Source organism: Haliotis rubra, unplaced genomic scaffold (genome assembly GCF_003918875.1).
Source record: "Haliotis rubra isolate DU_JTF1 unplaced genomic scaffold, ASM391887v1 Scf372, whole genome shotgun sequence".
NCBI lineage: Eukaryota > Metazoa > Mollusca > Gastropoda > Lepetellida > Haliotidae > Haliotis > Haliotis rubra.
Window position 1 is genome coordinate 386,060 of NW_025767049.1, and position 23,757 is coordinate 409,816.

The following is a 23,757-nucleotide window of genomic DNA, read 5'->3' on the forward strand; positions in this document are numbered from 1 at the left end:
GAGTGAGTGAGTATGCTTTTAGCAATATTCAAGCAATATCACGGCGGGGTACACCAGAAATGGGCTTCACACTTTGTGCCCATGCGGGGAATCGACCCCGGGTCTTCTGCGTGACGAGCCAACGCTTTAACCACTAGGGTACCCCACCGCCCCCGACTGCGTGTGAGTGAGTGAGTGAGTTTGGGTTTACGCCGCCTTTTGCAATATTCCGGCAATATCACAGCAAAGAACATCAGGAATGGACTTTACATAATGTACCTATGTGGAGAATCGAAAGCTTTAACCACTAGGAAACCCCACCGTCCCAATAAGTGACTGCATGATCTCATAACAGTAACCTGTTCTCTAAAACATATATTAACCTGAACAATCTCTGAATGGCACCACGTTCTCACAAGCAAGACATTTCAAACAGAATGACATTATTGTGGCAATGTATTCTCTAACACAAGACCTCTCAAACTATAGGATCTCATTATGGCAATGTATTCCCGCACACAAGACACATCAAACTGTATGATCTCAATATATAACAAGTTTTATGGATAACAACTTCTTTATTTTGGTGAGTGCGACGTTTCGATACAGATTCTTGTACCGTTGTCAAGCAAGAGTGATACATGAAGTGTAGGAGCTGCATATATATACTGTATATAACAATGAAACAACATAATAGACAAAGGAAACAACATAATTGCCATGATTGGCTAAGCAGTAAGCTGATGAAGCCAGTAAGTACATAAAGGATAGTGAATGGAAGCCAGAGATGTAGTTACAATGAGGTGTTTATACAATGGATGCGATGTTTATACAATAGACTGGGCTTGGTGGAGGAGTGGATCATAAGCAGATGGAATGAAGTATCCTTGGTCACGGTTGATGGTAGGCTTGTGGCGTTTGATGTGAATGGCTTCTGTGAGCTTGCGTTTAGTGAAGTCCGTTTGGTTGTTGGCGAGAATGGTGATGTCGGACCACTCTATTTGATGATTGGGGTTGGCTTTGATGTGGTCAGAGATAGCTGATTTGGTGTCGGAATTAGCAACAGAGGTGCGATGTTCTTTGACTCGGGTGTTGATGGGTCGGGATGTTTCACCTATGTAGCATTGTCCACAATCACATTGTGGCAATGTTTTCCGCACACAAGACACCTCAAACTGTATGATCTCATTGTGACAATATATTCCCGCACACAAGACAACTTAAAATGTATGATTTCATTGTGGTAATATATTCCCTCACACAAGACACCTCAAACTGTATGATCTCATTGTGGTAATGTATTCCCGCACACAAGACACCTCAAACTGTATGATATCATTGTGACAATGTATTCCCGCACACAAGACACATCAAACTGTATGATATCATTGTGGCAATGTATTCCCGCACACAAGACAACTCAAACTGTATGATCTCATTGTGACAATATATTCCCGCACACAAGACAACTCAAACTGTATGATTTCATTGCGGTAATATATTCCCTCACACAAGACACCTCGAACTGTATGATCTCATTGTAGTAATGTATTCCCGTACACAAGACACCTCAAACTGTATGATATCATTGTGGCAATGTATTCCCGCACACAAGACACCTCAATTGTATGATTTCATTGTGGTAATATATTCCCGCACACAAGACAACTCGAACTGTATGATCTCATTATGGCAATGTATTCCCGCACACAAGACACATCAAACTGTATGATCTCATTTTGGCAATGTATTCCCGCACACAAGACAACTCGAACTGTATGATCTCATTATGGCAATGTATTCCCGCACACAAGACACATCAAACTGTATGATCTCATTTTGGCAATGTTTTCCGCACACAAGACACCTCAAACTGTATGATCTCATTGTGACAATATATTCCCGCACACAAGACAACTTAAAATGTATGATTTCATTGTGGTAATATATTCCCTCACACAAGACACCTCAAACTGTATGATCTCATTGTGACAATATATTCCCGCACACAAGACAACTTAAAATGTATGATTTCATTGTGGTAATATATTCCCTCACACAAGACATCTCAAACTGTATGATCTCATTGTGACAATGTATTCCCGCACACAAGACATCTCAAACTGTATGATCTCATTGTGGCAATGTATTCCCGCACACAAGACACCTCAAACTGTATGATCTCATTGTGACAATGTATTCCCGCACACAAGACACCTCAAACTGTATGATCTCACTGTGACAATGTATTCCCGCACACAAGACATCTCAAACTGTATGATCTCATTGTGGCAATGTATTCCCGCACACAAGACACCTCAAACTGTATGATCTCATTGTGGCAATGTATTCTCGCACACAAGACACCTCAAACTGTATGATCTCACTGTGACAATGTATTCCCGCACACAAGACATCTCAAACTGTATGATCTCATTGTGGCAATGTATTCCCGCACACAAGACACCTCAAACTGAATGACATCATTGAGGTAATGTATTCCCGCACACAAGACCCCTCAAATTCTATGATCTCATTGTGGCAATGTATTCCCTCTAACAGGACATCTGAAACTGTATGATCTCATTGTAGCAATTGTGATCTTCACATGAGAAATGAAAATTAAATGTATCTCAAACACATTCAAACTTGCATGATCTTAATTTCTATTTAAACAGTACCTATCACACTGCATGAGCTTCACATGGTGACATTTCCCTTTCAAATACTTCATATCACCTTGCATGCTCTTCACACGGCGACATTTACATTCATTCATTACATATAACCCTGCATGCTCTTCACACGGCGACATTTACATTCATTCATTACATGTCACCCTGCATGCTCTTCACACGGCGACATTTACATTCATTCATTACATGATATCACCCTGCATGCTCTTCACATGGCGACATTTACATTCATTCATTACATGATATCACCCTGCATGATCTTCACACGGCGACATTTACATTCATACATTACATGATATCACCCTGCGTGCTCTTCACACGGCGACATTTACATTCATTCATTACATGTCACTTCTCTCATTTCCCTGGTCAGACAACACTCATAACGTAGAGATAACACGCAATGTCACCACTTTTCAAGTTACGTCATTGCAACAGTTTCAAGTTTGGAAAGGGTGTTTGGTTAGTTGAATAATTAGTCTTGTTATAATTAACTGGTCATACTTCTCCATATTTGCCTTCCAAGTGTCACTATGTGAAGACATGAACATTTACTCTGTTTTTTTATAGGTTGTATATGTAACGGCATTGCTTCCCTACATACTGCTTGTGGCGATCTTCATTAGAACTTGTTCGCTGCCAGGAGCTGTTGACGGGATTATGTACTACCTTAAACCTGAATTTGGCAAACTCCTCACAGGGCAGGTATGAATTGTTACACCGTCAGTCACGTAATATCATCCATACATGATGAGACATTCAGGGCTTGGCTTCCATGTATTACCTGACATTCTACAATGGGATTAGCTAACATGTGTAGTGTATATACAGTGTATACACTGTTAAATAATCTTTTGTTGTGATAACGGTGCCTCACCGATTGAACCCATTCCGAATATTTGCAAAGTCTGCTGAAAGTCTGAAAATGAACACAAGAAGAAATGGTTCGGGTCAAAATAGAGAAATGAACTTGAATCAGCGTTTACCAATGATGAATCCATTTTTTACATGCACACATTACATCTTACAAATATTTGAGTAATGAATTCTAATGAAACGTTTGATCTCATATCTTTATTTGTCTGTAGGTACTGTCTCGGAACATAGCTTTATGCTTCAAATAAGTCATTTTCGAATGTTCCAAAGCGACTGGTGTATTTACACAGGTGTGGTCGGAGGCGTGTATCCAGGTGTTTTACAGTCTTGGTCCAGGCTGGGGGATTATCATGACAGCATCCAGTTATAACAAGTTTCGTGAGCCCACTTTAAGGTGATCGAGTCTCGAGTCTCGAAAAGGTTTGCTTAAGACATGTATACCTTTGAAGGCATGTAACATCAGATAAAAGTACACGAGTACCCGAGTCGCCCCTGTTCACAGTGTCTTCAAACAAACTCATTCGCTCATCTACCATAGATAAATATGTCATGTTTAGAATCATAATGCCTGACCTTTTATGTTCATGCATTTGCTACCGTATTCATATGAACTTAACAACTGTTCTTGCTATTCAGGGATTCCATTATTCTATGTACTGTATCAGAAGGAACGAGCATATTCGCTGGGTTCGTCACATTTGCCATCCTGGGTGTTATGGCTGAAAGAGTCGGGGTCCCAATATTTGAAGTCGTATCATCAGGTGAGAGTATTAAGAAGTGTTTCATGTGAATCCCAATCTGCATTTCCTTACAATGTTGACAATAGGTAAACGGGCTTTAATGGAGGTAATTACTAATCTCAGTAAAATTGGAATTATAGATCCGAGTGTATTTTTAAAAATATTTGATACGCTGATACAACGAACCAATATTACTTTTCGGGCTGAAATATGGGAATGCACAAATTTGATGAAATAGAAAAGGTCCATTTGATAGCCTGTAAAAGATTTTTAATTGTCACTCCACAAACTCCTACCGCTATTGTCTATGGTGAGTGTGGAAGGTACCCTTTTTTATAAATGCAATGTATAAAACCTTTAAATATTGGTGAAAAATCACTGGTATGAATGAAGACAGAATTCCTTTAAAAGTCTATAAATGCAAATGTACTATGATAACTTGGGATACAATACATATGCTTCCTATATAAGAAATATTCTTTTTTCACATGGGTTTGGTTATGTCTGGATTTCGCAGACGGTTGGTGATAAAATTTCTTTTAGAAATGAATGCAAATCATTTGCAATCAATATGTTTTTTCCAGTCATGGACGTGTATATTAAATAACAGCTCACGATATTGTATGTATAGAGAATTTAAATATCTTTTAGCTCCCGAAAAATATTTATCATGTATTGTCGATAGAAAACTCCGTAAAATATTGATTAAATTTAGATGTGGATTGCTGAGATTTAAGTATAATGAAGGTAGATTGCAAAATATTAATGTAACGGAACGCAACTGTCCATTGTGTAATTTAGGAGTAGAAGATGAGTACCACTTTTTATTTGTTTGTAATGTCTATAATGCTCTTAGATCAAAATATTTACCATCTGTATATTGTCAAAAACCTAATTATCATAATTTGAAATCCCTATTAACTACTAATAAAGAAACTATTTTAAGAAAATTATGCACATATTTATGCCATGCATATGAACTAACAGAATTAAAATACCTGTCAATTCAGTGAGATAATATTATATATTTTTGTATGATTTCTCCATGTACTATGTTATCATATATGTGTTGTTAACTGAACCTTTGTTATTGTTTACATGTGTAAATGTATGTATAATTTGTGTATATGTTGTATACGGGCCTGTGGCCTATAGACAATAAAAAAGACTTTGACTTTGATATGCTTTTAGGGACTGCACAATGAGTATTGCAATGTTCTCATTGTGCTAACTGAGGATACTAAAAGTTTGAATGTGGCAATATGTGTACCCTTGAAATGACGATACTCTCATTGTGCTAACTGATGATAATGAAAGGTTGAATATGGCTATATATACAGTGTACATGAAAATGACGAGTATAACATCCTCTTTTTCCAGGACCAGGATTAGGATTCGTTGCCTACCCAGAAGCCCTGTCACATCTTCCACTTCCACAGCTGTGGTCCTTCCTGTTTTTCCTGATGTTACTGACTGTAGGACTAGACGGTCAGGTGAGACAATATGGTTGTAAAATACACATGGCAACATAACCATGCCATTAATGCCTGTATCCAAAATATAACTCCAAATACAAGAGGCATCAACTGGTTCGCCTGTTCCTGGAGTGAGTGCGTGAGTGAGTTAAAAGTTTACGTCACTCTGTTCCTGGACAGTAGACGAAGGACTAATGAGAATTGCGTCTGTAATGCCTCAACTGAAGACTGAATGAGTAATCTATATATTTGACTTGCAGTTTATGTTTGTTGAGCTCCTGACAACAACGGTCATAGATCAGTTCCCCACAACACTCAGACACAGACGAGGCTGGGTCACAGGGGTGACATGTGTCATCGCCTTTGCTGCTGGTATCATCATATGTACACAGGTAAGTCAGCAAAGCTTAGATGTTCCATTTGTCCGAACCACAACATACGGGGACAGAACATTTAGCAGACGGGGTGCTGTACACTGGAATGGATTACCTGAAAATGTGAGAAAATCATAAACCATCCTGTTCAAACGAGCATTCGACTAAGCGCACATGAGCAGGACTCTGGATATGTAGCGCTATACAAATGTCTAATTTGATTTGATTGACTTGAAGATATGCCCAGCTGATACATTGACCATAGAGTTTGCGGTGTAACACGGTTGATGTTTCATGTGAATCATGTGACTTAATGACCATCAAAGGAAAGACAGGAGGGAAATGTTTCATAGTGAGACGAAAAAAATTGCCAGGACCTACAAGTATATTTCCAGCTACTCAAAGTATATGTTCAAGCCAAAGTGATTCATATGTATTTATATTGAATTTATTTGTTCTAATAAGTTTGTCAGAACATTATCATAGTTAACGCATGCGCATAAACTGAGGTTTTTCCTGAAACATTTTAGCGGATTGCACTTGGTTTCAAAGGGGATAACTGCTGTATGCCACCTGCTTGCAATGTCAGCAGCACTGCCATAGAGAAAATCGTCTACAAACGGTATGAAAAACTTTGACATATTTGGCTGTCAATCTATAGCGAGAAAAAAGTATCGAATTGACTGTCGACTCGAATCTGTGCTGAAAAAAGCAACATGTTTTCCCGAGTCAGTTGCACTAATGTGTCTTCCACATCTATACCATACATCCTTGTCAAGGCTTTGCTAAGGTCTCCAATGCTGTTACCCTGATCAAGCAGCATTTAAGCAACAAATGTATGACGTGATTTTAACATTTCTGTAGAGAAGGGGTGCTCGATTGTTCTTCAAAACATGTGAAATGTAGGCATCAAAGGACACAATTACAGTTCGAAAGCTAAGTCATCATTCTGTTCACTTTGATAAGTTTGAGGAACACTCCTGTACAACTTACTCTTGTTAACATTTTCAGGGTGGCCCATACATCATGCAACTGATCGACTGGTACCTGGTGGCACTGTCGCTGTTCCTCTTCTGTACCCTGGAGTGTGTGGCTGCTGTCTGGTTCTACGGTAACGCTACGTACATCTGCATGCGTGCAGTTATATTTAGCACATCGAAATTGTTACTTGAAGAAGATAGTGTCATATCAGCAATATTTCAGCCATAGTGTGACGAGACCAATTTATACATTAAAAACATGTCTTCAATGGACATAACACACTAACAGATTACCGTAGATTTTAAACTTAAAAGTAGCAGGTTATTATTAAACGACATCACTATAAAGACAAATACAATTTTCAAACGAGCTGTCGAATCAAGCAGCTGGAGGTAGATCACGATACTAGTTGCCATAGGGTCTTTTGCTATCTGCATGGACCCATAGCTGGATACATACCATTCCTTCAGTTGTTGGTGATGTCGGTGCAAATTAGCAATACATTAAATTCACATATTCTATAATTTAAATACCGAATGTAATGGGACCATTATTTTACGCTACTTAAATTCCCGTTACAGGTACTGCGACTAACACAATTATTTATTTATTCTTCCAAATGATGTTTTTACTTGTATGTACAATATATATTCTTTTCAAAATATAGCAATTAAACTACAATTATTAAATAAGAACTTATATATTATGTATAGATGATGATTTGAAATAGTTATGCCTTGTGATTTAGAAATCAATACAGTCAAGCAGGATATGCTTGACTATGATTCTTTCTTCACAAGGGAAACAAAATGGAGGCTTATCTTAGTCACCTTTCAATAAATATTTATGAGTATATCGGCGGTGGCTAATATGGCATCATCTTAAGTAGGTGTAAAAGATAGCTGTTTATATTTCATGTCATTCAATGATACCTACTTGGGTGTCCCACTTCATTTGCTTTAGATCCCGGATGTAACTTCTAATAAAAGATTTGTAGTCACTGAAAGGTATCAGAAAGTTTGTTGAGTGCTGCCGTGGCAGCTATTTATATGAGCAGCTTGGACGCCTTTGAGATAAACAATCTACCATCACCTGACAATTGTATTATCTGGTTACTGTTTACACATCTATAGTCAACCTCAGGTAACCTTCTGGGCGATTTTATGTTTCGGAACATCCATGCCCGATCCATCTATCGGGGATTGGGTCATCTGAATCCACTGGGGAGGAAAGCACACGGTGTTTCACTGTATACCGTTTATTTAAGGTATCGAGCAGCTGAGTGAGGACATTGATATGATGAGTGGACGTCCTCTTCCTGTTCTGATCAAAGTCCTGTGGGGCATCGTCACCCCAGCCATACTGATCGTAAGTAAACATTTTACCCAACTAACATACCACCCAATGTCGGTGTGATGTTCCTACACCACATATTCTTTGTATATACATTATAAAAAAGGGCTATGGATCGCCAGCAACCGATGGTAGATCACCATACTAAGGTGCATGGAGACTTACATTACTTTTGCTACCTGCCTGCATATAGGAAAAGTCTATTGAGCAAGAACACATTGCGTTGATGTGGACTCAGCTTCTCATTTATCGATAGTCTGGACTGAGTGAGTAGGTGAGCTGAGTTTTACGGCACACTCAGCAATATTCCGGCTATATGGCGGTGGTCTGTAAATAATCGAGTCTGGATCAGACAATCCGGTGATCAACAGCATGAGCTTCGATCTACGAATTTGGGATACGATGACATGTGTGAGCGAGCCTGACCACCCAATCCTGTTAGTCGCATCTTACGACAAACATGGGTTACTGAAGATCTATTGTAACCCGGATCTTCACGGATATAGTCTGGACTGGTTAATTACAACTTTATATCACTTAAGATGGACGAAGCTGGGGGGAAATCTTACTACAATATTTGTGTTGCTTGACGATTGTCACTTTGCTCTGAAACAGGTAAACAAAGCCAGGTCTGTTTTGCAGACTGCTTTTGAAATTTAGATGTTGGAGAACGTACATGGTGTGGATACATGTTAGCTCAGTGATTGTGCTGTATCTTCAACACCACTGCTACTACTTGCGGTGGTGACACCGATTAGTGGCTTTTGGGTGACATCAGTAATTGACGTTTTCTAATCTTGAAGATCTACATGAAACTGAGTCATTATACCCCGTATATTCCAAACACATTCATATTATGTATAGAGTTGTTTGAACTTATCTGGATGTCCATGCTGTGTACGAAGACACATAAACATATATCATGAGATTTAGTTTGTAGTCACCTTTGTGGTTGACATAATGAGGGCGTTTCAAATTTATTCTTTTGCTGTAAGGTCCAAGGTTTGTTCGGGCTACAATTGACTTGCCTTTGCATGTATCTCTGAAGGGTGACACTTTTCGTCACTAAGCACTCTTGGCAGTGTTACTATTTATAGTGCTCAATGAACACATACGCGGAATCGTACATTATATACGTAATTACTTTTAAAAAGGCTTTATCAACAGGAAACATAATCGGATTTCACTGGCATGACACAGATTTGTTGTACCTCGAATCGAGTACCGCTTAAAGTGTTTTTAGTTAACACAATTTGTAACAACATTTTGAGCATGGTACCGAAAACAGGATAATATATTCCACTTTTGCTTTTATTCTACAACCCACAGGTTGTGTTCATCGTGACGATTTCGCAGTACGATTCTCCCACCTACGGGAAGTATACCTACCCTGTGGAGGCCACTGTGATTGGATGGATGATTGCCCTACTTTCAATTATTCCAGTGGTCATTGTTATTCTAAAGACTTTGCTGAAACAACGTGGGTCACTACAACAGGTACGATTTCCTGAGTTTACAAGAACGGCAGCCTAAGGGCGACTTGATGGGGTAATTGTTCTTGAATATATTTGGAAAAATGTATTAAAAACCACATGTCCTTCTTGTCTTATACATTTCAAACTGATCATCTCGTACATATTAGGTGATATCATGTTATTCAAGGGTTTTCAAACTATATTCGATAGTCATGTTTCATTCATGTATTATACTGTTCCAGAGACTGATGTTGTCCCTTCGACCAAACTCTCAGTGGCGTCCAGCGGAAGACTCGCTTACAACAAGACACAAGGAATCGCTTCTTCGCAATAGACGAACCTTCTCAGAAAACCTCCGATATATTTTCAAACCTCAAACTCAATCTAAGCGATGGAACATTGGCTTCAGTTAATAATCAGTATACGCGCTCAAATTTTGATATCCTAAGTTCTGTGAAATCACTGTACTGGTTTATCTAAGAAGAAAAATACAATAAAATACGAAAGGTGACGACAGATCTGTTCAGTAGTTTTAATTTTGATAATGAATTTGAATGTCGTTTGAATGTTTATATGCAATATCTAATACAATATTTATACAGTTGACTCCCTCTAAACCGTTATCGCTCGGGACCGGTGAAAAATGTCTGTGAGTGTGTGAGTTACTATTTAACGTCACATCGGCAATATCTCAGCCATATCGTGACGAAAACAATTTATACAATATAAAGAGAAAACGTTTTGAAGATTAAAACCTGTCGACGATGGACAGTAAAAATACTAGAGAATCATAGATATGAATAAAACTAGCGAGCAAAGCTAAAATATTTCAATTAAAGAGGACAATACAGTATAAAACACGGGCTATAGATCGCCAACAACTGAAGGTAGATCACCATACTAGGAACCATGGGAAAAATGTCTGATTGACTCCCTTTGATAGACAGGGCAGGACTTGGATGATGCAGAATGTGGACCGTTAGAGTTGACACATTTATAATCCTTCTGACAGTCGGTGGTATTCTCATGGTTGTCACCACAACGGTGACACACGACAGAGTTTCGACATGACTGAGATCCATGACCGAAATGTTGACATTTGTAACATCGGAGCGGATTGGGGACATACACATCCACTCCGATGTTAAAATAACCTGCTTTAATTGGGGTTTGGAAGGGAAGATCGAGAAAAGGTCACCAGATAGGTGTTCGTTTTAGTGATGATGCCCTCTTTCTTAAAAGTGAAACGTTTTACCGCCGTGACACCTTGATTTTCAAGCTCTGCAGCTATGTCCTCTTCTGACATATCATAGAGACAACGAGCCCTGTCTCGTATGATACCTCGGCAAGAGTTTAACGTTCTGTGCACGGACACAGCAACCTCGATATTGGCAAAATCTTGACTGACAACAAATTGAGAGATTGCTGTCTCCGTGCACACTCCACGAGAAGCGATCCACTACGGAGACGGGTAACATTTTGTACCTCTCCACAAATTCCGGAAATAGCCTTGAAAATGGCAAACGGGTTTAATTTGATCGGCAGAAACTCTGTAGCTTCAATCACAAGAAACCGAGGCCATGAATCAACATTTGAAGTATTTGTTTCATTTGAACGATCTAGTTCGTCTAGTCGTCTCTTTTTTTCATTGCGATTTGAACCAGTTTGTTGGGTTGACATGATGAAAGGAATAAAGATTCAGCACCCCTGTTCCCCACCCACCATGGAGTGTCAACAAGGACGATGTCAAATAGCACCGGATCTCCAAGATGCCGACACCAGGGATACAGGGATGTTATACTCCAGCGAGTATGACACAAATAGCAATATTTGTATACCAATTAAATATCAGGCTGGTTCTTGCACATGACAAGAAATTGGACACATACTGAATTTGGAGGTCAAAATCACCAGATTGGCCCATGAGCCACCGCCTTCTGGCACAGGACTCTAGGCATTGTAATATATTGATAACTTGTAAATTGGAAATTGAAAAAGCCAACACCCTAATATGACTAAAATGTGCAAAAAATATTCACCATGCACAGGGCTTGGCGTGACCAGCCGATTGATAGAACCGGGCCAGTTCTACCACCCGTCTAGGTGAAGTAAGGGCCAAAGTGGTGTGTTGGGCAAAAGGAACACGGTTCCAGGAACCTATTGCCCTCAACCATCAGAATCCCGTCCTCCACCGACACAGGGGCGCAACCCACAGCAAACGGGTTGGTGGACCAAATATCCCCCCGGGTCCACAACGGGGGATTGAAGAGCGCTAAGCGTTACCCAGCACCCACCACGAGGAGGTGGCTCTTCACGGGTGCCTTGTGTCTATAGATATCTTGGATAACTTTCAAACTGGAATGCAAGACATTACACTATAGTTTGGCATGAAATGCATGTGGACCCGGTTTTTTGTAAATATCTCTTCATCCAATGACCCAATCGATCTCAAACTGTGCAAGTGGATGTTTTGTCAGACAACCTAATCACATTGTAAATCACCTATTTTATGCATTTGTATTAAAGAATCTGTCTATGTAACTGTCAACAAAATAAACAGCAGAACGCAGAAGTCTTGCAGAGGGAGGGAGCCAATGACCTGTAACAGCGGTAGTGTTGGGTTTTAAAGGTAAATGCACGTGCAGTTCATGATAGTTACCTGTGCACTGCACAGTGATAGACCGTTTGGATCATTCACATTGACTACTTCTAGCTGTCATCATGAAAGCTTATTCAGATGATGCTAAACGTTTAATTAGCAATGTGTTTAAACAATTGTAAAAGAGAGCAAACGTAGCAAACCGATTTATAAGGTGTCGGATTACATGAAACGTACAACTTTTGCTCTTGGCATGAAAAAGAACATCGTGCTAAAAACTGTGAAAAATAAACCAACAACCAATCAACAAAACCTTGTACAAAAAGGTAGGCATCCAAAGTTAGATTCTTTTGACATCAGGGTCATCAGCATAGCTGACCTACATTGACGAACGTTGACCTTCATGACCCAACACTGCCGCTGTTACAGGTCATTGGCTCCCTCCCTCTGCAAGCCTTCTGCGTTCTGCTGTTTATTTTGTTGACAGTTACATAGACAGATTCTTTAATACAAATGTATAAAATCGGTGATTTACAATGTGATTAGGTTGTCTGATAAAACATCCACTTGCACAGTTTGAGATCGATTGGGTCATTGGATGAAGAGATATTTACAAAAAACCGGGTCCACATGCATTTCATGCCAAACTATAATCATTGGTTGAGTCAGTAAGGTTAGGCAGATCAGAAACGGCTTTTCCACGCAGCCGTTGTGAGACGTATGGGGTTATGATGATATGATTGAGAGAATTAGAATAATAAAAAGCCAAAGAATATGGGTATGGCACACTTATACCCCCAACCGTGACTCCCACCTGTTTCGCTTGAAGTGTTCTTATCATGTGATATTCAAGATTCTTCAGTCTGTTGGATCTTCCTTTCGCAGGCTTTGGCGAGCATTTGCTTCGTGAAAAGTATTTTGTAAATTGTGAAAGACGTCTTTCTCTGAAGATTCCTTTCAGTTATAACGCTCCACATTTCATTAGAAGTTGAAATACAGTTTTTTAGAGTTTTTTTCTTTTCCAAAATTCAAATATTTTCTCCTCATTTCGATTATATTTATATAATTTTGATAATTTGTCCCATCAGTTGAAGATTCTCAGATTTTGAAGATTGTTCACGTTATTCCGAGAAAATAATTGAATTATAGAATTATAGAGAATATACTCTTCGTGCATCTTTAAAATTCTTGAACGAGCATGATAAGTATGAAATAATGTTTCACCATTGACTTTCAAAGACTTGTAAACTTGCCAGGGATGACTTGAAAGAATCCCAGAAGTTGGAAGTACGTAATGACAAAACTGTGAAGAGAGAAATTTTAGTTCCGGCGGTAAAGTGATAGTGGTTGATCAGGAATTAAAAAATAAAACACTATCTGCTTAGTACCATGAGCCATATGTTAATGCAGGTCAGTGATAGTGACTATGGTATGCTAACACCAGTGAATGTGATCAGAAATTATCATGAATGCACTGACAATGCAGTGTGTTTCCACTGTTGTTGTTTGTAGATATTGTAGTACAACCAGAAATTATTGAGAATTTAAAGATTGTAATTTTTTAATTTTTTTCACTCATTACTCACGTATCAAATGTGAATATTAGCAGAACATTACTCCAGATTCAAAGACAGGTGAACAGTTAGTATTTTGTCAAGTCACCATGGGCAGCAATGCAGGCTTCAATGCGGCGGGGCATACTACTGATCACAGAAGTTAGAAAGTCGTGGTCCATGCTGTCCCAATATGGGACCACCTCTTCTTTCATTTTCAGCAATATTTGTCAGATTTTTCTTATTGACACTTTCCTTCATAAGTCCCCAAACGTTTTCTATTGGATTTAGGTCAGGGCTATAGCTTGGCCAATCTAATAATGTCATATTTTGGGTCCGAAACCAGGCCTGTGAATGCTTTGAACGATGTTTTGGGTCATTGTCCTGCTGGAAAATCCAAACATTTCCATAGAACACGTGGGCAGATGGAAGTAAATGTCCCTCGAGAATATCTGTGTACCGCTCACTGTTCATATTCCCTTCATATACACAGAGGGGCGTTGCCCCTAACACAGATATGCCACCCCACACGTTAAATTTCGGACTGTACTTTGGGCGCTGATACAAAGGTTTTTCAGTTTGTTTGGTCCAGAATTTCAGTGTATTAGGAAACAGCCACACAGAACTTTCATCTGAGAAAATCACATTGTCCCAGTGAAAATTTCTATGCCGTAAGCACCAGTTCAACCTTCGCTCCTTTTGTTCAGGTTTCATGATCGGTGATGGAATTCCTCGACTGTTCTGCCAACCCATTGCATGCAGCTCAGTTCTAATTGTCTCCTTACAGACAGCCACAGTTCCTCTATCAATCATATCCAGCCTTCAGTTTGTTTGTTTGTTTGTTTTTAGAAACAAAAATACCAAGCCGCCTCCTGTCACCGACAGACAATTTTCTGGACCTACCTGCGCCGCCCTGGTGCTCAATGCCATATCCATTTGCAATATTTTTCAAAACACGATAAACAGTTGACAAAGGGATGACTGTTCTACTTGAAATCACTTTAGCTGATCTGATGTCCTTGTTTTAATACTCTAAAACCAAATTCCTCTTCTCTTAATCATCCATACTGAGGATCACTGAAAATGTCGTCTGCTAGCAAGTAAACAAAGGGGGATAACTCTTCACAAACTAATGAAAAACGATTAACGGAGTTGTCTCTCTTGAATGAAACCAAGCACTTGATAGCTGGTCAAGGTTGTTTATACTAGAAATCCAATTAAACATAATGCTAAAATTATCAATAATTTCTGGTCATACTATATCATATTGTGAGTGAGTGAGTTATTATTTAACGTCACATCAGCAATATCTCAGCCATATCGTGACGAAAACAATTTATACAATATAAAGAGAAAACATTTTGAAGATTAAAACCTGTCGACGATGGACAGTAAACATACGAGAGAATCACAGACAGAATAAAACTAGCGAGCAAAGCTAAAACATTTCAATTAAAGAGGACAATACAGTATAAAACACGGGCTATAGATCGCCAACAACTGAAGGTAGATCACCATACTAGGAACCATGGGGACTTACATTACTTTTGCTACCTGCATGGACCCTAGCTGGATTTCCACCATCCCTTCAGCCGCTGGCGAATGTAGGAAAATTAGCTGACAGTTAAAATCGTTTAAAATATGGTAAATTTACATTTTACTTTAAAAGTTTTGGGACTGACGTACCCTCTCAGGAGGACAATAATTTTACAGTACTTTAACCCCCTTTGAGGGTACAGCCACTAACAATCTAAGTTACTAATCTAAATTACCAATCTTTAAAATAAATCTATTTACAAAACACATTAATCAGAATTCATCAAACAAATCAATTTCTTTTAAAAAAACAATAATTAAATGATAATTAACATTTGTAAAAAGATCCGTCATTGTTTTTACATTGAAATGTTTATCCCTTATGATGGAGAATTCAACACAGTCAAGCAGGATATGCTTGACTGTGACTCTCTCATCACAAGAGATACAAAACGGAGGATCTTCACCTTTTAACAGGTATTTGTGAGTATAACGCGTATGGCCAATGTGACATTGTCGCATAATGACCTCTTCAAATCTGGACTGACAACCCAAGTAGGTGTAACCAATATAAGGTTTTATTTCATGTAATTTATTTATATATCACATTGTGTTACTGATGAGATGTGCCTTAGTAAAGCTTGATGTATTACAATATATGCTAGCCCTAAGTTTTCCAATTCTGAAATTTTAGCTTTCTTGGATGCTAGACAATTTCCCAACCGAGCGAAAAGGACAAGTGTCAGAGTTAATTGAAGTGTCTACTTGTTTCAAAAATTTATCTGGCTGCGCAGATGTATTGTGTTGTGATGTAAATATAGGTGACGATGTGCCTGTGAAACAACATCCCTACTGGTTGAGTCCAATCAAGCTTGAAGTCTTGAAGAAGAGTGTTGAATACCTGCTTGACAATGCCATCACTGAACCAAGTTCATCTTGTGCTGCAGCCTGCAAGAAGGAATAGATGTTATACCGACATGAAACGTGTGAACTCTTACCCAATACCAGCCATAGATGACTGCATTGACAAAACCGTTCAAGCTAAGTACGTCCGCAAGTTTGACTTAATGATGGGGGTATTGGCAGATTCCACGGACAGAGCGTGCCTCTAGATGGACTTTAGCAAAACAAATATGGATGCAACAACACAAAACTAATAGTTGCATCAACAGGGTTTATTTGTGTTATGGCTTTGGGCATTACAGTTAATAGTATAATGGCTTTTGATGAAGTTGGTGAAGAGTTCATGAGCTGCTGAGCTTAGTTGATGAGGTTCAGATAATTACAACAAACAACATATCAGAAAATGTTCAACATTATGTATTGTACTTAGTACATTCCATATCACATTCAAATAATGGATGAATATATTGAATACATTGGAATTATGCAAAATTAGTAACCACAAGTTTTCAAATATATAACAATTGTTGAGAAATGTTTAAACACTTCACAATCACCAATTGATATTTTGGCATACATACAAGTTATCAGGGTAATTTGGGAATAATTATGCAACAGAGAAATGCAACAAACACACATTTCAATCAACTGTTTGAAAAGAAACGTAAATCAAGACTGTGATCATGTTTTCGTAGTTCAGAGTCTTTTGTTTTTAAGGTCACACTCCTGACATGTCCACTTCCATCAGGCTCAATTCCAGTAGCATCACCCATTGACTAAACACGTCGGGGAAGTGTATCATTTTATTTTTATTTTTATTTATCATCTTTTACAAGAATTAAGTCATAGCTTGCACTTTGGAGTGTTCCATTTTTTGACATGGCATCACGAGATACATTATTTTCGAACGTGACCAGAAGACATTTGCTAAATGTTGAGTGCCTTTCCAGAGATTGACAAACATAAACATCATTTGGATTAAATTCACAAGGTGGGGGAATGAAAACATGATTTCTTCATGAGAAAGTGATTTGGTGTAGGTTGTTCAAGATCGTTGCGATCACTAGAAACTGGAGTAAGGGGTCTTGAAAGAACAGTTCTGTGCTTTCTTCATCTTGTTGCTAACTAGATGTAGTAGATTATTCAAGACAATGCTGACATATCTACTCAGTCTTTCCCACAGAGTGGACTGTAGGCTTCAGCTCAGCATAAATGAATATCTGTTCTCTTGCACGAGTGATCACAATATCAAGCCCAAGCTCTTTCAACTTCAACTGCGTTTCATTCATGGGTGCATGTGCATGGAATAGAGCAGGGCTTCTTCTGCACAAAGATCAGCAAGTTTAGCTTCCTCAAACATATGAGAAGACCAGGTAGAGCCAATGGACTTTTTAAAATTACCTGTACGCTTAGAGAGCTCACCGATTACATATTTTTGGTTACAAGTGGATTCTCAGTTAACTTGATTAGACAATTCACGTTCGACACGTTGGATCCAACTCGCACCCAATTTTCTGAAACCATTAGCTTTTTATTCAACCTATTTTCTTCTCTGGAATGTCAGAAAGAGCAGCAATGCTCTTGTTCCTAAGAAGAGGTAGATGTTTACGTTTGCCTTCTTCTGTCAGAAGTCTTTGTCACACTGGGAACTGTGTGGTCTCATTATGTTCTAATTTGTTAAAGGATTTTTAAAAAGGTTAAACACTATGCATTTTTATTACATAATGCCATTCAAACATGAATATATACCACATCTGCACCATCCATTTACGAATAAATATGCACCAAAACTAAAACCACTTTAGCCCCGCCCACTCGTATGCATATTTTTACTTTTAGCGGTCTGCCGTCTGTGGGTGTGACGTCATACCCGAGAGTCCGCTCAGTGTGTTGACATTTCAGTAGTGTATACGCCATCGAGTTGAAAGTGACACGAAGCGCAATATTTTGAATGAAGCGTTGTTGTGATTATGTATTGGAAACTGACAACTGCACTTCGAGTTTTGATGATCATCCAACTGCGTAAACAACAGGGATGTATCGATACATTTCCTGAGAAATTCGATTTGACAAGAGGAAGGGCATAGATTGTTTACTGTCGTCGTGCGGATTTTGTGAACCCCTCCACGCACGGTCATCTGTGTTCGTTACACTTTTCGAAGAAGTGCTATGAAAGAGACCTATAATCTCTGGCGAAATATGGATACGAATAGGCAAAACGTAAACTTTAATAAGGATGCTATATATCGGGCATTCCTTTCGACATTCCAAACAAACACAGAGGCGGAAATGTCAACTTGGGACTGAGACCGAGAGAGTTGCATTCCAGGAGCGACGTTGGTTGCAGGTGAGTTTTAAGATGTAGTTGTTTGGAGCAGCATAAACACTCCAGTGGTTAGCTATATAAAGCAATAGTTAATGAAAAGTACGTCATAATTTCCGCTCATGTCCTATTTTCGATCAGAGATATATTTTCACAGCCACTGTCACTGTTACTCAGTAGGGCCAAGTCACCTATTTCCCGAGACGGGTGTGTTGCGGTGTGAGTGTGTGTGGAGGGATTAGGATGGGGGTGTGCATGGACAAATGAGAACTTGCAACATATGGGTGCGGTGGTGAGAGAGAGCACATAATTATTAAAACATAATTAAAAATGAGTCATATCAGATAATTATCCACCAGGGACTGGTCCCCTACCATGTTAAAATGGTATGTGAATTTTGTGTGTGTGTGTGTGTGTGTGTGTGCGTGTGTGCGCGCGCGTGCGCATGTGCGTGTGTGTGTTAGGGCATGATTAAAATGTTGACTCTCACTTTTTCTCTCTTTAAGGCAATGTACAATAAATAAAATGAAAATGACTGCTCTGCACTGGCATAAAACTTAGGTTTTTATGGACCCCTTGTAAAAACATCATGGCAGCTGTATTTATAGGTAACTTTTAACCCACTTTCAAAAATGGGAAATCGGGGAAATATGTTCATTCAGATAATGTATTTCTTTGTGAGTTTTGTTTTTGGCAAATGTAAAAATGCTACTTTAATGCTATTTTTTAGAATGTATATGGCAGCATTTCTCATCAATGAAAACAGCCTAAATACCCAAGAAGTGACGAAGACTGGAGAACCCAACTGGGCAATCTGCTACCCCTAAGCCTAAACCAAGAGGCCAAGCCAGTGAACAAGAAACCAACACGTGGTAAATATAAGTCAGACAATCAATAATCTTTTGTTGAACTGGTGCACTGTTCCTATTACTGCATATTTTTCCCTAACTAATGAGTCAACACTAAGTCTTGTTTGCAAAGACACTGGTTTTTAATCCTCATATCTATTTTCCCTCTCAGCATTTGTTAAGACAAAAGTACTTACTTTTTAAGTGCAGATTTCAAAGAAAATTATTATTATGGCTGCCAAAACAAAATATACTGAAATTGTGTTACAAAATGTCTTTAATTCAATGTAAAATTTATTCACAGGGTATGTGGAATTCCTACTCAGGGCCATTCTCTAGAGAAGAAACATGTTTCCTCCCTACAGACTTGCAGGACACAACAGCCTATTTTTCCAGGATATTCTGCCAGACACTTTCATTTATAACTAGTAAACAGGAACTGGTGAATTCACTGACATTAAGATAGAAAATGAAGTCATGTTATGTGTCTAGGGTGTGAACTGAAACCAGTTGTGCCTGATGTCCTAAGGTCTATTGTATTCGTCTGTTTGATATCTGGGACTTGTTCAGATGGTAAATGTTTCCAAATTGCAGTCACCACTGTGTCACATGGTCTTATTGGAGAGCAATCTTGGTTTTTTAGGCCTTTACCAGTCCATCCAGTTCATTAACACGCAAGCCTTTGCCTTCATGATGTTGGTGTACACATTGTATTCATTATTTTGTCATGAACAGTTTGTATGCAAATAAATTATTTGCTTTAATTTTTGTGTGCTGGTTTCTGGATTTGATTGATGATCTTTCTTTGGGACTGATCACACTTTTCACATTACTACTAGAACACAATGAAGAATTTTCTTTTTCACTAGCTGACAGTTAAAGAGAAAGATAAGGATTTGTCAGTTCTATTTTTTGCATCTATATATATTTATTATATCTATTATCAGCTGTTAAGGAGGTTACAGGTCTTTATCATTTTACATTTTATGTATGTTTTGCAGATTTATAGGACTAAGTATCACGACATATAACCTATGCTTTACACGTGTATGGAAATGAAAAATGTAATAAAACTGATGTTTGATGCACCATATCAGAGACGATACCAGGGGCGGCTAAAGCGTTTTGAGAAGTGTGTGTGTGTGTGTGTGTGTGTGTGTGTGTGTGTGTGTGTGTGTGTGTGTGTGTGTGTGTGTGTGTGTGTGTGTGTGTGTGTGTGTGTGTGTTGCACACTATTGAGAAAAGGAGGGGTGCACACTTCATTTCCAACCGAGTTTCAAAGGTCATTTAACCTTCAGCACAAGGGTGTGTGTGTGTGGGTGTGTGTGTGTGGAACACTCCCCCCCCCCCCTCTCTGGATCCGCCTATGGATACACCGACTTCTCCGAAAACATACACTAACGAATTTAGGGTACTTCTCTACAATACAGTAGTGAGATCGAACTTATCGACTTCCGTAACGGTACGTATTTCATAGGACAGATTTTCACCATACTAAAACGTTACGGATAAAATTTAGCAGAAGACGCATTTTTTATGAAATAAAGCTGAAAGTTCCTGAATACCTTCATAAAATCATGAAGTGTTTACATTCCCATACCGATACCGGAAGACAGGTTCAACACATTGATCGAACATTGCCGTTATCACGACTGCAAATTTTACCGTGAAAAATGAATTCAGTATCTAATAAGTTTTCCATGAACATGTGATAGGCAAGTGACTTGCATACCAGTCTGCAGTAGGTCCATTCAAAACATAGTCGGGATCGTCCCAGGGCTGTATGTTGTCAACTGGTGGAATCGTCGTCAATATTCCTGTCTTGCCGCTAGAAATACTTTCAAATTGAAAACGTGGTATGTATGTGATACTATTTGTATCTAGTATGCCATCCAAATCCAGGTTTGACTTCGTGGATTGATTTATTTGCTAAACTAAAAGCAGACCTCAGTAAGCGAACAGGCTCGGTACCACTGTATTTTCCGTGTGTTCATGTAGCGACTCTCGGGTATGACGTCACGCGACGACGTGACCATCTACCTCATTATCTTGCGTAATCGCGAAATACTTTCAAGGGAGGTGCGTTTTAGATTCCTAATACAAGCTGTATATAGAGAATACTACACGAGGTCTCATTACATACGAATTATACGAAACGAGTGTCCTTCCTATGGTATCTGACCGAGCGAAAGCGAGGTCAGATAACATAGGAAGGTCACGAGTTTCGTATAATTCGTATGTAATGAGACCGAGTGTGGTATTTTATTTATTACCCACGTCTTACATGCATTAAACTGACAAAATAGCGTATTTTTGTTAATATTTTGGTTTCAAACCGAAACCGGTTTCATAAAGGGGTTGCGGAAAAGTTTTGTACTGTAGTACAGTATTTGCATGACGTCACACAAAATGACGTCACTGCCTTGGTAACCGACGTCACGATGCATGTCAGTTGTCATCGCCTCGAACAGCCTCCTATAGTAAACTACTCGGTAGCACCCCGTTTCTTGGTTTGCAGTTGCTTCTTTCGGCTAACATCACTGGTGGAAACATTGCGTTTATGTTTTTCGACGGATATAATGTCTCAGTTCGACTCACAATTAAACAGCGACACGGCAACGTTCTCGATTCTTACATTCCCACAATGCATTTAAGTTGTAGAATGAATGAATTCACGTGTTTGTTATGAATGAAAATATAGTTACGTAAGAATGTGACCTAATTGAGAGGTCATCGGTTATCCAATCAAATCGTTGGAATCTCAGGTCAAGGCGTTACGACACAGGTCAACGCGATACGACACACGTGTGACGTACGAGATTAATGCAACTACCCATACGTTGACCACGTGGGTAATAAAATGAAATATTACCGTTTTTAATTGTATTTTGTGGATATTATATATACCCAGGTGTTCATTAAGAGCGAAACTAAACTATGTGAAGTGACCTTTTTAAAGATCCTTTAATTGAACCGAACATGAGAAAATAAAAACGCAACATGATCTTATTTGGGGGTACCCGCGGCAACTTAAACAAAGTAAAGAACGGCAAAATTATGTGCAACCTTCAGAAAACGGTTAATCAGATCAGTTCAAACATGAAAATGACGGATGTTCTGTTAAATAAACAGCAACATAGCAACACTCAAATCTACAAATCAAAGCGCCAAGTTCTAATATACATGTAACCATCTTTACATGGTAAAAGTCCTTCTTCCATGGCTCTTAAACATTCTATCCGGTACACCAGCGCCTGCCGCTTGTGATGCACACCCTGCTCACAACCTGTGTGACCCAAACGATGGCTGTCCAAACTAATATTCATGATCATATCCAAAATGTGTTTTCTCATTCACGTGTAAGCGATGGTTTCAAATTATATAACCCCTGTTATTATCATCAGACTCAAGGGAAACAAATTTTGATTTTGACCAGACACGTATTCGACCCCATTGCTGAAATAACTAATTCTTGGCGATCTCTGTTTGTAAATCATACCTTTTCTATAAAAAAAATCCTGACACGTAAAATCGTAACATTTTAAACTTACAACATAAGAAAAACAGCATCAGAAACACGACGGAATGCAAGATTCCTCAAGTAAAAATATTTGCTTGAATGATGCATACTTAACTGCTCCAGAAACGCATCACTAATAATATGTCAAATGAATCGCGGAGACTATGAGGTACATATGCAATAAAAGTACTGCTAGCAATTGTTATCAAACACGATCAAGTTAAATCTTTGAATCGCGTTTAGGTGTATAATGCATAAGAACAGCAAGATTTATGGATGTCAACTTCTTTATTGTGAGTGACACGACGTTTCGGAGTGTATGCTTGCTCATTCATCGGGTGAATGGTGGGGAGTATATACACACACACACACACACACACACACACACACACACACGAAGCACTACATACATGAAGCACTACAAAGAAGACATGTATAACGATATTTAACAATGTTGAGGAATGAATATGTAATACAAACATGAAGCCAGTGATACACTAAAACAAGTGTCGACCAGACGTCTGCC

At 38.8% G+C, this 23,757-nt stretch overlaps 1 protein-coding gene across 2 annotated transcripts in view; it reads left to right on the forward strand.

The window, feature by feature from the left end:
* The window catches only part of LOC124286007 (sodium-dependent proline transporter-like), a 61,720-nt gene that overhangs the window by 11,549 nt on the left and 26,414 nt on the right, over window positions 1-23,757 (forward strand). Inside the window, exons 6-14 of one of the 2 annotated variants that reach the window (XM_046722324.1) lie at window positions 3,246-3,380; window positions 3,842-3,945; window positions 4,188-4,312; window positions 5,672-5,784; window positions 6,027-6,158; window positions 7,152-7,251; window positions 8,389-8,489; window positions 9,804-9,971; window positions 10,192-10,461. In XM_046722324.1, coding sequence (XP_046578280.1) covers window positions 3,246-3,380; window positions 3,842-3,945; window positions 4,188-4,312; window positions 5,672-5,784; window positions 6,027-6,158; window positions 7,152-7,251; window positions 8,389-8,489; window positions 9,804-9,971; window positions 10,192-10,362 — 1,149 coding nt within the window. In that variant the 3' untranslated portion in view covers window positions 10,363-10,461. Of the gene's footprint in view, window positions 1-3,245; window positions 3,381-3,841; window positions 3,946-4,187; window positions 4,313-5,671; window positions 5,785-6,026; window positions 6,159-7,151; window positions 7,252-8,388; window positions 8,490-9,803; window positions 9,972-10,191; window positions 10,462-23,757 lie in introns of those variants that run through there. The other variant, XM_046722325.1, reaches the window with a different exon arrangement.